At 42.3% G+C, this 17,018-nt stretch overlaps 1 protein-coding gene across 1 annotated transcript in view; it reads left to right on the top strand.

Moving 5' to 3' along the window:
- The first annotated feature begins 5,105 nt into the window (after positions 1 to 5,105).
- GK5 (glycerol kinase 5) overlaps positions 5,106 to 17,018 on the top strand; it is a 62,698-nt gene continuing 50,785 nt past the window's right edge. Inside the window, exon 1 of the mRNA XM_051983345.1 lies at positions 5,106 to 5,376. Within this exon, the coding sequence (XP_051839305.1) occupies positions 5,173 to 5,376 (204 nt within the window). The 5' untranslated portion in view covers positions 5,106 to 5,172. The remainder of the gene's footprint in view (positions 5,377 to 17,018) is intronic.

Raw genomic sequence — 17,018 nt, forward strand, 5'->3', positions numbered from 1 at the left:
TTACTGACCAAATGTAGAGTCCTTCCCCTCCTCAGTCACTGATTCTGTGGCCCACCAGTGATCTACAGCCTCCCTTGGTTATCTTTTCTCCCATTTGCCTCAAAATCTCTTCCCTTACTCCATATTCTCTTACTATCTCAGTTGGCCCCAGGAATTCCAATTCTCTGTGTTCTGAAGTCAAACAAGTAGGATTTTCAAGGACCAAATTGCCCAGGTAACACCCAGTGTAAGGTCCCCATCTCTTCTCACAGACTCTCTCTCTTCACCTTTAGGAGCATTCAACAGAGGGACCCCTTCTCCCCACTAAGGCAATGACTCCCTCCTTTTCCCTCTCTTTTCAAACCTTTTCTCTTCATATACTTTTCTGCAGGCTCTTCTCTTTTTGAATATATGAGTTGCCCTTCTCTCAATGCTAGCCCTTGTTTTAACCCTAGCACTTCACATATTCTTCTCTAATATCCTGCTCCCCTTTCCCCTTATGGATTCTCTCATATTGAAATGTTGTCCCATCAAAATATAATGCCCTATGCCTGTTTCTTCACTATTTTCTCCACCAGACTTCTGCTTTCAACCATTTTATGGGGAATATTTAGAAATTTCTTATTGGTCTTTCTGCTGTCACTCTGTTGCTGTTGCTGCATTTATTTACTCCTCCTGCATTTGTTATTTGCGGTGTTCTGAGAAGCACATCATTTTTTCATTTCTGGTTTTCTTTCAAGATCTTATTATTGAGTATCCATCTTTTTTTTTATATATGGTTAAGTTCATATTTGAAAGTAGGTTGTTCTAGGTTGCACCCTGAACTCCACTGTTCTTCAGAATACCGTATTCTATCCCACTCAACATTATTAATGAGCTATTCCAATGTCCTTTCTTTTATATTTGAAGGTCTTTTACCTGATCATTCATAGAACATGTTTCTGAATTGAATTGTTTAATTTAGTCACTATGTGTCCTGGAGTTTGGAGCCTTGGGATTTTTTTTCTAGAGATGATCTGTGGATTTTGCATTTTCTCCTAATGGCAATAAAAAGCCACTGGAGTTTGTTGAGCAGACCTATATTTTAGGAGAAATCACTTTAGTGGCTAATGGAAAATGTATTGAAATGGGGAGAGAGTTGAGGCAGGTAGATCCACCTGTAGGCTATTACAAAAATCAAGACATGAGGTGATGAGACTCTGCACCAGAGTAGTGGAAGTATCAGAGGACAGGGGATGTATTTGAAAAATGTTGAGTGAAATTATCTGGTTTTAACAACAGATTGGATATGGGGGATGGAAGACAATAAGAAATCCCAGATAAGGCCTATGTTGTGAGCCTGAAGGACTGGGAGGATGATGTTGCCTCTAAAATAATAGGCAAGGAGAGGGATAAGGTGTAAGAAGGGAAAATAATGAGTTCCATTTTGGATATATTTAGTTTAAGGTGTCTCCTGGCCATCTAGTTAGAAATGTCTAAAAGGTTTGTTAGAGATGTGAGAGAAAGTGAGAGAAGTTCTTTTTGTGGTGACAAGGAATTGGAAACTGAGCTGATACCCATCAGTTGGGGAATGGCTGAGAAAAATACTATTGAGGGAAAAAAAAGAAAATGAGGAAAGAAAGGCAAATTTGATCATCATCAGCATAGTGTAAGTTTGTGAATTCACACCCAAACCCTCTTACTTCTATTATCTTCCCTCTGTTGATTAGCTCCCATTTATCCTGTATATATTGCTCATGTGGTATATGTATGTGTGTGTGTGTGTGTGTGTGTGTGTGTATAAATTGTGTGCTGTCTCACTCATTAAATTGTAAGCTCTTTGAAGGCAGACTGTCATTTGCCTCTTTTGTGTATATAGCACAATGCCTGTCACATAGTAAGAGAATTAATAAATATTTATTCAATGAATAGTAGAGCATTCCAGGATTAGGAGAGAGTCAGTACAAAGACAAAGGCAGGAGAAATCATATTCTAGATTAGTGTAGCTAGATTGTAGAGGGCATTGAGGGAAGTAAGATATAATAAGTCTAGAAAGGTAGAAAAGGGGCAGGGTTATGATGATTTTTTAAAATTATAGCTTAATATTTTAATTACATAAAGTTTTACATACCAGAGTCAATTAACCATATATTTACAACTATTTATGTTTTAAAATTAATTTCTCTTCCTAATGGGGAAGGGAAGCATTCTGGGAAGGTGATGAAATCAGAAATTTCCAGGCTCTCTACACTTTCTCAAAAAACAATATCACCATGAAATGAACATAGAGTTGCAAAAATAAAGGGATTAAAAAAGTTGTTCTCCTATGATAATTTGAAAGGACCAGGACCTCCTGGGGCTGAGATTTGGCTTGAGTGAAGTTAGACACCTGCAGGTCAGTTCTAGTGGGGGCAGTTCTGTTGGGAAATAGACTAGCTTTGAGAAATCTCACGCTTAACTTTCACACACTTTTGCTCACAGCATCAAGGAATTTTACATCATGAACTTTTACCTCAGTCTTTCACATAAAAAACAGCAGATGCTGAGTGGGGGAAGAGTGAAGATCTCCCCACTCTTTTTGGAAGCTACACCTAGAAATGCTGACTAGAGGTAATCCTGGGCTGTGGCTGTCAGCAAGGAGGAACCAGCATATACATAGTAAGGGCTGCACAGAAGCAAGAACATTTTCAGGACCCTGTACTTGGGGGCTTTCATTATGACTTAGGAAAGAGAGCTGGAGAAGAGACAAAATAAAAATTGTCAGACTACCTTAAAGTTTTTTTTTTTTATCATAAAAGGAATCTGGATACATCAAAGGAAATTATGAAAGATTACCCTGAAGCTCTAGAATAGTGGTTCTCAAAGTGTGATCTAGAGATTCCTGGAAATCTCTGAAACTCTTTCAAAGAGTCTTCAAATTTAAAGTTAGTTTTTATTTCTAACATGGTAAATATCTATAAATATTACCCACATTGAAAAAAAAAACCTCTCTGAACAGATCAATAATTTTTAATAGTATAAAGATTATGAGAACAAAAGTTTGAGAACCACTGCTCTAGAATAAGAAGATAAAGTAGAAATTGGGGGGAAAAACTACCATTTTCTACCTGAAAGCAATTCTAGGAGGAAAACTTACAGTAATGTCATAGCCAAGTTTCAAAACTCCCAGGTTAAGGAGAAAATATTGCAAGCAACAAGAGAAATACTGAGAAAATATAGTCAGGATTTCACAAAACCTTTAGAAAGGGAATAATGAATATGGCATGGAAAATAAGATTTTTAAATGCCCACACAGGCATTTGACCTTGAAGGTAATAGGGAGTGCTTTAGGAAAAGCACTTTGGCAACTGGGTCTAGTCAACAAGTATTTATTAAGCACTACGTCCCAAGCTAAGTGCTGGGAATACAAACAGAAGCAAAAAATAAATAAAAAAATAAAGACCAGTCCTTATTTATATTTGTCAAAATTTGTAGGAGATAGCCTCTTTACGCTGTTTGGCATAACAATAATCCTTTGCACCCAGGAAAGATCTCACTGTCTGGCAGGGTCTCGAAAAAATGGAGCTCCCCTCATTTTCCAGGACCATCCATACATGTTCCTTGCCATTGACAAGTACTGCCCTCCTGTTCCTGTCACAGAATGCAGGTTCTGAATTGAGAAGGGTGGCCATGGCCCTTAAGATCTGAGACAAAGGCTGTTCCCAAGGGGCCCCAAAACACCTGAGAACCATCTCAAGATCTAAGAGTGCTTGTGTTATGGGTCAACTCTTTTCATGTATATGGGTGCCCGTTAAACCTTCCTTCTTAGGAACGGGGACTAGCGCTTGAAAACAGCTTTTTCCTCCCTCTGAAATGAAACTTAATTCCTGACTCTCAGGTCTCTGACAGGCTCTGTTTTGGCCCGGGTCTCCCGTAGCTTAGAAGGCAGCTTTCTGATTGGAGAAAACAATTTCTAAAAGCCGAAAGGACGAAGGTACCCTCCTGGGGGAGGTCACGGTGGAGGAAGAGGGAAGCTCCGAGCCCAAAGACGCTGGAAGGCGTACACTGACCCGGCTACCTTTAGCCCAGAGGTTGGGGAAGGTGGGTGCTGTACTGGGATACACTGACCAATCGGAGGAGAGAACCTTTCAGGGTGAGATGGACAGAGTGGGAAAAGAAGGAAACCAGCACGAAGGTCAGGAGTAGTCCAGGTGAGAAGTGAAGACTACCTGAATTACGACTCTTGTGACTGTGTGGGCAAAGAGAGGTGATGGCAAAAATGCTTAGCTCTGGCAGCGGGCTGGTTAAATGGGGCAGACGAGACTGAGGGGGATGCCGGGGAGAAACAGGGTCACTTCAACAGCCCCAGGGGAGTTTGGAAGGGAGGGAGTGGACAGGGAGAGGCAAGGAGGTGACCCGAGAAGCGTCCAGTGCCATTCGTCCAAGAGATGCAGGGATGATTGTAGCCAGGAGTTGCTGGGCGAGAATGGATACTTAGCACTTTGCGGACCCTAAAGCATAACATAAATGCCACTTGTTTTTATCCTGAATAATAATTACCAAATTAAAGCGGCCAGTCATGACTTCATTGCCTGAGCCGCTACTGTTCACAGTTCTCTTACAATTAGATCGTAACTTAATTCAAGGCAATCAATAGAACCATAATTCACGTCCTGGGAGGCAGTGTGCTAGCTAAAAGCAAACACGAGATAAAGGAAAGATTCAATTAGCTAGGAGCCGGGGGGAGAGCTGGACCTCATCTTTCACATCCCCGGCCATTTTCCTAGCCTCGATGCGGGGCGCGTCACTTAACCGCAGCCTGCCTCAGTTTCCCTAGAAATAGAACTGAGGCCCTCAAAACACCGACCTCAAAGGTTGCTTAAGGCGCGTTTGTTGCCCTCATTATTGGGAAGGGGGCGTAGCGGGGAGGGCGAGTGGAGGCCTCGTGAGGAGGCGGAGAGCTCTCCAGCGGGCCGGTCCGCTCCCCAGGGGGCACTCCTCCACCTGCCGCGCGGCCGAGGCGCAGAGGATGCGCCGCAGGACGCGGGCACCGCCCCTGCCGCCTCATTGGCCGGAGCTCCGTCACGTCAGTCCCGGGGCGGAGCGTCGGCCCCGCCCCCGCCCGCCGCTGGAGCAAGACTAGGGCTGGTGGCGGCGGCGGCGCCAGCGGCAGTTGGGAGCGGTTAGCTGCAGAGCCATTGGACGCCACGGCAGCTCTGTGGTTCCGGCCCCGCGATGTCGGTGTCGACTCCCGCCGCCGCTGAGGCCGAGGCCGAGGCGAAGCCGGAGAAGGCGAGAGCTGGCCAGGGCTCCGGACCGCCCGGGCCACGCAACCCGCCGGGGCCGAGCTACATGCTGGGGCTGGACGTGGGTAGCAGCGTGATCCGCTGCCACGTCTATGACCGGGCCACTCGGATCTGCGGTTCCAGCAGCCAGAAGGTGACCGGGTCCGCGCGCCGGGGGGCGGGCCGGGGGCGCGCGGCCGCGTGGGACCAGCCGGGGCGGGCGCGGGTTCGGTCCGCAGCAGCAGCGCCGGGGCCCTCAGCCTTCCCGGGTGGGGAACAGGCCGGGGGGTCGTGGAGGGACCTCACCGCGAGCAGCCCAAAGGCACTGATCTGGAGCGGGCAAGGAAACAGGCTGTGCAGCTCCCTCCTCCTTTCAAGTGGGGAAAAGCAAGCCGTACAGCCCCCCTCCCCCTTATAGGTTGGAAACGGAGAGTAGTGGAAGGACCTCACCCCAAACTGCTCAAAGGCACCCCGGAGCGTCCTGATACGGAGCGGATAGGAAAACCGAGGCTGTGCAGCCCCCCTCCTTACCGTGGGGAAACCGAGGCTGTGCAGCCCCCCTCCTTACCGTGGGGAAACCGAGGCTGTGCAGCCCCCCTCCTTACCGTGGGGAAAGCGAGGCTGTGCAGCCCCCCTCCTTACTATAGGAAACAGGCTGTGCAGCCCCCTTTCTTACCATAGGAAACAGGCTGTGCAGCCCCCCTCCTTACCGTGGGGAAACCGAGGCTGTGCAGCCCCCCTCCTTACCGTGGGGAAACCGAGGCTGTGCAGCCCCCCTCCTTACCTTAGGGAAACCGAGGCTGTGCAGCCCCCTTTCTTACCATAGGAAACAGGCTGTGCAGCCTCCCTCCTTACCATAGGAAACAGGCTGTGCAGCCCCCCTCCTTACCGTGGGGAAACCGAGGCTGTGCAGCCCCCCTCCTTACCTTAGGGAAACCGAGGCTGTGCAGCCCCCCTCCTTACCTTAGGGAAACCGAGGCTGTGCAGCCCCCTTTCTTACCATAGGAAACAGGCTGTGCAGCCCCCCTCCTTACCATAGGAAACAGGCTGTGCAGCCCCCCTCTTTACCTTAGGGAAACCGAGGCTGTGCAGCCCCCTTTCTTACCATAGGAAACAGGCTGTGCAGCCTCCCTCCTTACTATAGGAAACAGGCTGTGCAGCCCCCCTCCTTACCTTGGGGAAACCGAGGCTGTGCAGCCCCCCTCCTTACCGTGGGGAAAGCGAGGCTGTGCAGCCCCCCTCCTTACCGTGGGGAAACCGAGGCTGTGCAGCCCCCCTCCTTACCGTGGGGAAAGCGAGGCTGTGCAGCCCCCCTCCTTACCGTGGGGAAAGCGAGCTGTGCAGCCCCCCTCCTTACCGTGGGGAAACCGAGGCTGTGCAGCCCCCCTCCTTACCGTGGGGAAAGCGAGGCTGTGCAGCCCCCCTCCTTACTATAGGAAACGGGGGCTGTGTAGTCCCCCTCCTTTTTCTTCCTTATATTTGGGGAAACTGAGGCCCAGTGTGGATAAATGACCCAGTTCCCCAGGTGTTCTTTCCAGTATATTACATTACTTTCCTTTATTTCCTGGCTGATTTTTATTTTTATTTTATGGCATCTCTTTGGACATGATTTGAAGGCTTTAAACTTCTCCCCATCCCTCTTTCAATTGTCTCTCTGGAGAAGAGGAGAATAAGTTTTTATCAAGGTGACTGGGAGTGAAGAGAGTGGGCTTTGTGATTTGGGTAAAGATGGTGCCAGCTTGGTTCCCGTGCTTGTTTTCATGTCGGCTTTCCAGGGACCTCAGTCAGATTCTGCCAGTTTCATTTCCCTCCCTGTCTTCTGAGCAAGTAACAGGATCTCTTAGTTGTCAGCCCAGGAGGACTGAGCGCAGCTTTGTTTCTCTGCCAGCTCTGATTAACTAGCTTCCCGGTATGTTGTGATCATTTTAGATTTCGGTGCCATTTCTGCTTCAAGTCTTAATGTTTGCTTTTTTTTCCTCCTTAAGTTTTATAGGTGCCATTTTTTTAAGTACTACTGTCACCTTTCAAGGCTTGGGATGTGACAATCCCAAACAATAACAGTTCTGTGTTGGCTATCTGTAGCTATTAGAAGTTTCCACAGATGGAGAGCTGTGCATCAGTGTTCATCTTTCTTTAGGGCGGGTAAAAAATCTTCTCTTAATATATAACTTAGGACCCTTTTTTATGATTTTTTAGTTTTCCAGATTTCCTGAAAAGTCTTTGCTTTGCATAATTGATAGTAGTAAGTAAATGACTACTCTACTTTAGAAACAGCATTCCAAGATATATTCATTTGATTAACTGCTCTTGTGTTTACTTTTATTCCCAAGATTAATCATTTTGGCATTCTTTTAAATATTTCACTGTTTCTTGATGCTATTAAATGTTTTTCGAGAATTTAAATAAATACTTATTCATTTCTTTTCATGTGACAAAAACCTCTGAAGAATGGTACCCATCACTTAAGTAAGACTTTAAAGTCTAGACTTCCCCTGAGAGGTACATGTGTTCAATTTATTTCTCCTTGTTCATAGAGACCCAATGAAGCTTTCCTTGTATAAGGTTCTTGGATTTTAAAAACCAAATCAAATTTCCATAATTTCAATTATGAATATCATCAAGAATTTGATTTTTCAGTACAAGTTTTATTGATTCTTTTGCAAAAAAGAAATTATTTTTTTCTTGCTACTTAAGCGTAACCGCTAAATTTAGCTTCAGAGTTAGTTTACAGTTATTAGCTTTTATAAAGTGACTTAGTTTTGAAAAGGTGAGTGTTTACTTGTTTCTTAAAGAATCCCTTAAATCTTCAGATAGCTATTTAAGCTGTGAAGAGGAAATACCATTTTCTTTTATGAGACCAAATAAAGCTGCTTCATGAACTAATAATTGAACATCACCTTGTAATTAGCACATGGTATCAATTATCCTGAATCAGTTAACTGATCAGGTTTAATATTGGAGCCCTCTGCTTTTTCCTCCCTTACCTTTGGAAGAACAAATTGGAGTAGGCTGTTGATTATGGTTCCATTTCCAGTTTGATCCCAGAAAGAAGGGAAAAGAAAGGACAATTAGTTTTATACAGGGTTATACATTCTGGGCCTGTCAAACTGCCCACTTGTGTATTCTGTTGGTCTTCTTATATGAGAATGGAGCACTTTATTAAGGCCAATCGTATATCCAGTGACCACATTTAGAAGAGCAATTCAGAACAAATGGCCCGGTGGCCCATACCTGGCATAGAGCAGTTCCAATTTTTCTTTTTCCATCTTCCCTTCCCTCCCACCCTGCATCAAGAAGGCAACCATTGGTTATACATATGTACTTGTGCAAAAAAGTTTCCATGTAAGTCATTCTGTGAAAGAAAACACAGGCAAAAAATCCCAAGAAAAATAAAGAAAGGAAAGAAAAAGTATTTTTGCTCTGCATTCAGGCTCTACCAGTTCTTTCTCTAGAGTGGACAACACCTTTCATATAAGACCTGTAGAACTGTTTGGATAATTATATTGCTGAGAATAGCAAAGACATTCATAGTAAGTCATCATACAATATTGTTGTTACTGTGTACAGTGTTCTGCTGGTTCTGCTTATTTCACTTTGTATTAGTTCATATAAGTTCATGTTTTTTGAGAGCATCCTGCTCATCATTTTGAAGCACAATATTATTCCATCACAATCATATACAGCAACTTGTTCAGTCATACTCACATTGATGAACTTCCTCTCAGTTTCTTGTTTTTTACCACTATTAAAAGAATTTTTAAAAATATCTTTGTATACATAAATCTTTCCCCTTTTTAAAAAGAATATCTTTGGGTATTCCATTTGGGATGGTATTGCTTGGTCGATGGTTTTATAGCCCTTTGGGTATAGTTCCAAATTGCTCTCCAGAATGGTTGAATCAGTATACAAATTCACCAATAGTACTTTAGTATTTTAATTTTCCCACATTTGTCATTTTCCTTTTCTTATTAGCCAATTTGACAGATGTGAGATAGCAATAGAATTGTGTTAATTTCCTTTTCTCTCATCAGTAGTGATTTAAAGCTTTTCATATGACTATACACAGCTTTGATTACTTTGAAAATGGCTGTTCATATCCTTTTGTGATTTATTAATTTAGAAATAGCTCTTATTTCTATAAATTTGTTTTCTATATATTTAAGAAATGAGAAAATCAGTGAAAATTAATTTTCCACAGTAATGATTACCAGCTATGTATTTCCCCCATCCTGTTATCCCCTTGTTTATCCTATTTTTCCTCTTCTCTCCTTTTACTGTATCTATTATCAAGTGTTTTGCTTTTGAATTCCCCCCAAACTGCCCTCCCTTATATCAGCTCCCTTCCCTTCTCTTCTCCCTTTCCCTTCTGACTTTCTTTTGTGACAAGATAGATTTCCAAACCCAGCTGAGTATATATTATTCCTGTTTTGAGCCAGGATACTCAAAGTATTCATAAGAGTACTAAAAGAGTAATGATCATGTATTTTCTCCCTGCTTCCCCTATTTTCCCTCTCTGCTGTAAAATCTCCTTGAGGCCTCTTAGGTCAGATAAGTTATTTCATTCTACCTCTCTATTTCCCCCTTCTCCTAGTGTATTTTTCTCTCTCATTTTTTAATTATTTTCAATAATTATACCATCACATTCAACTCACATCTCTCTTTTCTGTCTGTATATACTCCCTTCTAACAGCTTTAATAATAAGAAAGTTTTTAGAAGTTATAAATAGCATTTTTCCTGGTAGGAATATAAACAGTCTAATCTTATTGAATCCCTTATGATTTCTGTTTTCTGTTCACTTTTTTTGTGCTTTTCTTGAGACTTGTATTTAAAGATCAAAATTTCTATTACATTCTGTTTTTTTTTTTCATCAAATATTCTATTTCATTAAATATCTATTTTTCCCCTTGAAGAATTATACCCAGTTTTCCTGAATAGGTGATTCTTGTTTGTAATCTAGCTCTTTTGCCTTCCAATATATCATATTCCAAGTCCTCCAGTCTTTGAATGTAGAAGCTGCTAAATCTTGTGTTATCCTGACTGTGGCTCCCCATTGCTTGAATTTTCCATTTTGGTTGCTTGCAGTATTTTCTCATTGATCTGGGAGATTTGGAATTTGGCTATAATATTTTGGGGAGTTTTCATTTTGGGATCTCTTTCAGCAGATGATGGGTAAATTCTTTCAATTTCTCTTTTACCCTCTGTTCTAGAATATCAGGGCAGTTTTAACTTGAAAGGTGATGTCTAGGCTCTTTTTTTGATCATGACTTTCAGGTAGTCTAGTAATTCTTAAATTATCTCTCCTAAATCTGTTTTCCAGGTCAGTTGTTTTTCCAGTGAAGTATTTCACATTTTTTTTCATTCTTTTGATTTTGTTTCAACATCTTTTGATATCTCATAAGATCTTTAACTTCCACTTGCTCAGTTCTAACTTGAAAGGAATTACTTTCTTCAGTGAATTTTTGTACCTCTCTTTCCATTTTGTCAATTCTGCTTTTCAAGACATTCTTCCTTTCAGTGGGTTTTTGTGCCTCTTTTACCATTTGGCCTAGGTTATTTTTTTTTAAGGTGTTATTTTCTTAAGGAATTTTTGGGCCTCCTAGCTGTTGATTCTTTTTTTCATGATTTTTTGGTATCACTTTCTTTTTTCTTCCCAATTTCCCCTCTGCTCTTTCTTAATTTTTAAAATCCCTTTTGAGCTCTTCTCTGGTCTGAGACCAATTCATATTTTTCTTTGAGATTTTGGAAGCTGGAGTTTTGACTTGGTTGTCTTTTTCTGAGTGTGTGTTTTGATTTTCCTAGTCTTTGTGGTAACTTTCTATGGTTAGAATTTTTTCAGTGGCTTGCTAATTTTGCATCTAATTTTGTGACTTTTAACTCTATGCTAAAGTGGGACTCTGTTGCCCAAGTCCTGGAAGGAACACAGTACAAAACTTCAGGGTTTTTGCGCATCTGTTTTCAGAGATAATTCTGGGGACTTGGAAGTTTTGGGTAGTATGGAGAGGCGTGCACTGTCTTGTGCACTGATTTGTGAGTAACCACAAGAACCCTTATCAACTCTGGAATGTGACCAGGGTCCCTGCTCCCCTGAGGCTACAAAGTCTGCTGTGCTCCTGCTCATCCTTCCAGATCCAAGTATAGGCAATGCAACAGTGCTGCCCCCAGTGCCAGCAAAGGGACCCCCGGAGGCTCCTTCTGACCTGCTCTCTGATCCCCTTATCGATTGAGAGCTCTAGAAAGCATCATTACTGCCACTGATTCAGTCACCCCAAAACCTCCTGTTTTGCAGAAGTTTATACTGGCAAGGCCTGAGCTGGACTTGTACCCCTTTCTCACCTGGTGCTGCAAATCCTTCCTACTGACCTTCTAAGTTGTTTTGGGCTGGAAAATGGTTTCACTCCTTTTGTGGGTTCTGCTACTCTAGGGTTTATTTAGAATCATTATTTAATGGTATGTGGAAGAGTTAAGAGGAGAGCTCAGGACAGTCCCTGCTATTATTTCACCATCTTGGCTCTGTCTCCCTCTCCTTTATTTCTTGAAACAATATATATTTATTTATGTGTGGTATTCTCCACCTTTACCCACATACCATTAGAACATAAACTCCTTGAGGGTAAGAACTGGTTTTCATTTTGTCTTTGTGACTCCTGAAGATGCACAGTAAATAAAGGCTTGTTTGAAAAATTGTCTTATTTGATTTTTTTCCTCATTCATATTTTATTTTTCCAAATACATGTAGTTTTAAACATTCATTTTTGTATGAACTTGTGTTCCAAATAAAAATTGTCTATTTGAGTGCTAGAGAACCATATGAAATATTTAAACCAACACACCAATCCTTCAATCACTGATCATATAGAAATAGGGACATTAATATGTGTGTGTATGTATGTACATACATAGGAGATATGAGGTTTATTCACATTTTTCTTTGTTTTATTTATTTAAGTCATCACACCTTTATTAAGTGCTTACTGTGTTCCTGACACTATGCTAAACACTAAAAGTACAAAGACACAATGAAACAGCTCCTGAAGTCAAAGAACTTACATTTAACTGATGGACACGCACATCTATGGTAAATACAAACTCCATACAAAGAAATAGGGAGGGACGAGCAGACCTAACATTAAGGGCAGTTTGTTAACAATACAGTATTCCTTCATGGCACCCCCTAGTAGGGTTCTAGAGGGTGCCATGAAAGAATAGGGAATACTGGAGTGGGTATTAAAGCCTAACATGGATGGGTATAAGGGAGCAAGGGTCATGGTCAGGCAAGAGAGCTTTGGCCAAGTTGTTTTAAAGCTTGGAATTGAAGGGATTCAGATTGGAGTCACAGAGTAGTAGGTGGTCACTCCCTCCAAAAGCAAAGGTAATAATGATTAAATTATTAATCGATAAGAAAAGGGAGGGGACTGCTTGTGACTGGGCAAGGTCAAGTCTCTAGTCTGACTCTACCTCTGTCTTATTCTGAGAAGAAAATCAAGAAAAATGTTTTCCAAATAAGGGGAAAAGGTGACTATTGTTCCAAGCACAGATTTTGCTAGGTTATTAATCAAAAATAGATTCAGTAATCTGGGAACTAATGATTTTGATTCACAACATGGCAAGTCATTGTATAAAACACTTTGGTATAACTGTTTGGGAACGATTGGACATCTAGCCATCTAAAACTAGGACCCTGTCAGGAGGAGGCATCTCAGATTGTAAGGAGGATCCAAGGTCCACTTCATGCAGGAGAGTGTGGACCCCTTATAAAGTACCATTGGCTCAGGAGTCTGCTTCTGTTTCTTTTATTTTAGGAGGGGTAATTTTAATCCCCTCAGTAAAGAACTTGATTACATTAGGGAACATAGATGTCCATCTCAGGGCCTGACAAAGGGTTAAATGAAAAACTAGCAAGGAGCATATGAATTCCCATTGTGTGGGTTCGGGGGAAGCTAGAAAGACTGTTTCTTCTCTCCCCATTTCCTTTTTATCTCTTGGTGATTTTCCATCTCTCTTGTTGATGTTAAATGTGGCCTCTAGTAACTGCCTTTGAGCAAGGGCCAGCTAAATAAATCTTTGCTTATTACATTTATTGAGTTTATTCTTCACTCTTAACTTTTTGAGGAGGCCCAGGAGTAGTGAACTGGCACTCTAACCCCTTCCCTGAGCTTGTAGGTCTTATACTCCAAAACTGAAAAGAAACTTCAATGCCCTTTAGGGGCCAACAAGGCTTTATTAAGGTGCCCAGGCTGGGTATAGAGATAGCACAAAATGACCTCCACTCACAATGAAATTACGTTCTAATGGGGGAGGCAGCAAAAACTTATAAAAATACATACGGCACCCATGCAAGGTTAGTAAATAAATACAAAAACAAGTCATTAAATACAAGGAAAAGCACAAATTGGGAAAATTTGTCAGGCTTCATGCAGAAGAAAGTGTCTGTGCATCTTGTTAAAGGGAAGAGCCCTCGAGGCCCAAGTAAGGGAGGAGGGCATGGTGGTATAGGCGATGGCTGGGGGGAGGCCCATTTGGCTTAGGTGGCCTGGTAGGAGGCTGGGAAGGGAGGCCGGCCTCACAAGGTGCCAGAAAGACTCCCAGAGATAAGAGGGATCTAATAGAGTTAGTTGGTAAAGCAGCTACATTGTAAGATCTCTGCTTAAGGAAAGTGGTCTTGGCAGCCATGGGAGGAGATACAGGGATAGGGAGAGACCAGGCAGGGAGATCCATGGGGGCTGATCCAGGGGATCCGCTGAGGGCAGAGATGAGGAAGGTGGCCCTCAGGTGGTGACAGCCCATAAGGTAAGTGTAGGTAAATCAAGAGAGGAACGGGATAGGACAGGAGGGTCAGAAATTCCAGAGCAGAGATTGAGGTAGCGTTGACATTCTAGTTATTGGGTGACGCTGAAGAGAGGCAAGTGAGGTCAGGAGTAATGGCCAGAGAAAGCACGAAGAAATGGAGAATGGAGGTCTCAAGGACAAAGGATCGTGTTGAGATTTGTTAGGAAGGTGGAAATGTCAAAACTTGGCAACTGAAAGGATGTGCTGAGGGAGGCAGAGTGCAGAACTAGAGATGCTGAAGCCAAGGAGGATGAGCTTGCTCTCCACAGCAGTAGAGAAGTTTGGAAGAAGTTGCCTTTGCCACCTTCTGGTCTACATCCTGCCCCCTCACCGCTAGGGTTGTCTGAGGTCCTGCCCTGGGCCAGTTCCCTTGGGAGCTGAGTGCGATCAGCAGTTTCAGATGCAGCTTATGGAGGGAGGAATCAGGGCTGAGAAGAGGACCACAGAATGGACAGCCAAGGGGCGTGGGTGACCTGGGAGAGCACAGTTTGGGGGGAATAAGATTTGGTGGGAGGTTATTGTGGAAGAGGAAGAGCTTGAAATGCAAAACCTGTGGATAACTTCTCCAGAGAGTTTGGAAAGGGAAGAGAGAGGTGAGATGTTAGCTTGAGGGGATGGTGGAGTCTAGGGAGAGGTCTTGTTTTTGTTTTTTAGAAGGGCATATTTGAAAATGTGGAAGGAAGAACAAGTGGAGAGGAAAAGGAGGAAGATTTGGGAGGGGAAGAGGATTGAATTTGAGATCTGGAGAAGCAAGAGGGCATGGAAGCACATGCATATATCTGTTTCCAAGCCCTTTTGATTACAGTGCCATGTTCTCCCTGTTTCTAATTTAGCCTGAATCCAACTAGTATATTTATTTTCAGGTTTCCCCCATCAGATTGTGAATACTTGGCGGCAGGGACTGCCTTTTGCATCCCTGGCACCTAGCACAGAGCCTGGCACACAGAATTTAATAGATGTTGATTGATTAATCAATTGGCTGACAGAGAGATGTTGGCCCTTGACAAGGAAGAGAGCCAGCTGGTTTTCAGAGCCTGGAGGATAGGTGGAGAGAGTGAGAGATGATGTAGGGATTTTGAAATGAAGAGAACTGGAGAAAAGTACCCGTTCATGTCTAGTGGTCTCAATTTGTACAGTAAGATGAGAGGCAAGGAAAGCAGCAAGGAGCTCAATGGGGAATGTGTGGGCCTGGACTCAGAAACTCATCTCCAAGAGTTCCAATCCAGCCTTACTCCACTTATTCAGACATGTGACCCTCCACAAGTCACATAATTCTTTTTGCCTCAGTTTCCTCATCTGTAAAATGCATTGGAGAAGGAATTGGCAAACCACTCACTATCTCTGCCAAGAAAACTCCAAATGAGGTCAGCAGGATTTAGACATGACTGAAAAACAACCACAGCAACATCAGAAGAGGCAAGGTCAGCCTCTCAGAGAGGAGCTGGGGTGAGATGATGAGCACCTTCAGGAGAAAGGAAGACGTTTGGAATAGACATTTAGAAATAAACCGACTGTCAGACTTTCACTGGACCTTTCAGTGAAATAACATGAATTTGTAGTCTTCTAGCCAGTACATTTGCGACTTCCTCAGGCTTTGTTCATGGCTAGGAAGTGTATGGATGGAAATTTGGCAAGAGAGGAGCTTTAATAGGACAAAAGTAAGGAATTCAAGAACAGAGGTCAATGTAGGGTTGAAATTCTAGTTATTGGGTTCTCTGAAGAAAGAAGTCAGAATAGGAATAATGGCCAGAGAAAGCGCTAAGGAATAGAGAATGGAGGTGAGAACAATAAATTTAGGGTGAAGAAGCACTTGAGGGAAAAAACCTGATAGTACCCCCTAGGACTGTTCTGAAGTCTCATTCCCACAAGTAGACACATGTTGTATATATGCAAAAGGTTCCATGCAAGAGCATTTTTACATTAAGCAGCATTTAATTAGGAATTTAAAATCCTTGACTAATAAAACAGAGAAAGAATTCTTAGAAACTGAAAATTCCAAAGTGATATAATTATTTGAGATAATTTTTTTCTTTAGGAAATGTGTATATTTGTGTATTATTTTGTTCATATAGATCCTGGGTTTGTCTTGATAGGTGTACTCCCTCTATTTTATAATGTCTAGAGTTATTTTAAATAGGTTACATCTATTTCTTCCTGCAGGATCCTGTTACTGATATATAGGAATGCTGATGATTTATGTGGGTTTATTTTTTATCTTGCTACTTTTGCTGAAATTATTATTTTAATTATCTTTTTAGTTGGGTCTTTAGGATTTTCCAAATATATCATCATATTGTCACAAAAAGAGAGAGATTTTTTTTTTTTAACCTCATTCTCTATTCTAATTCTTTGTATTTCTTTTTCTTCTCTTATTGCTATTGCTAGGATTTGCACAGGTGACAGTGGACATCTGTGTTTCACACCTGATCTTACAGGGAAAACTTCTAGTTTATCCCCATTACAAATAATACTTGCTAATGATTTTAGGTAAACGCTTCTTATCAATTTAAAGAAAAATCCATTTATTTTTATACTTTCAAGTGTTTTTAATAGAAATGAGTGTTGCACTTTACCAAATGCTTTTTATTCATCTGAAATGGACAAATAGCCCTTCTGTCCACCTCGGGCCAGCAGAAGAAAGTTTGCTCAGCTAGATTGGGGGATTTCTTCGGCATTCCAAAAGGCCGGCTCAACAATACCCTTAAGGATATCTGTTCCGGGAGGGTGGTACCGGGAGGGTAGTACTGCGAGGGTGGTACCCGAAACCATCTATCTATGTTAATGCCCTGGTGGGATTTCTCCTCTTATCCTGTAAAACCCCCTATCTTCCTGTTGTAAAATGCGAATCACAGATTAAAATATGTGGTGAGCTTTTTCTTCTCAAAGTGCAGCCAGGTGATAAAAGTTCAGATCTTTTATTATCTCCAATATAGCCCGGTTAGCTTAGAGGCCTATCTCTCTGCTTGGTT

Source organism: Antechinus flavipes, chromosome 3, assembly GCF_016432865.1.
Source record: "Antechinus flavipes isolate AdamAnt ecotype Samford, QLD, Australia chromosome 3, AdamAnt_v2, whole genome shotgun sequence".
NCBI lineage: Eukaryota > Metazoa > Chordata > Mammalia > Dasyuromorphia > Dasyuridae > Antechinus > Antechinus flavipes.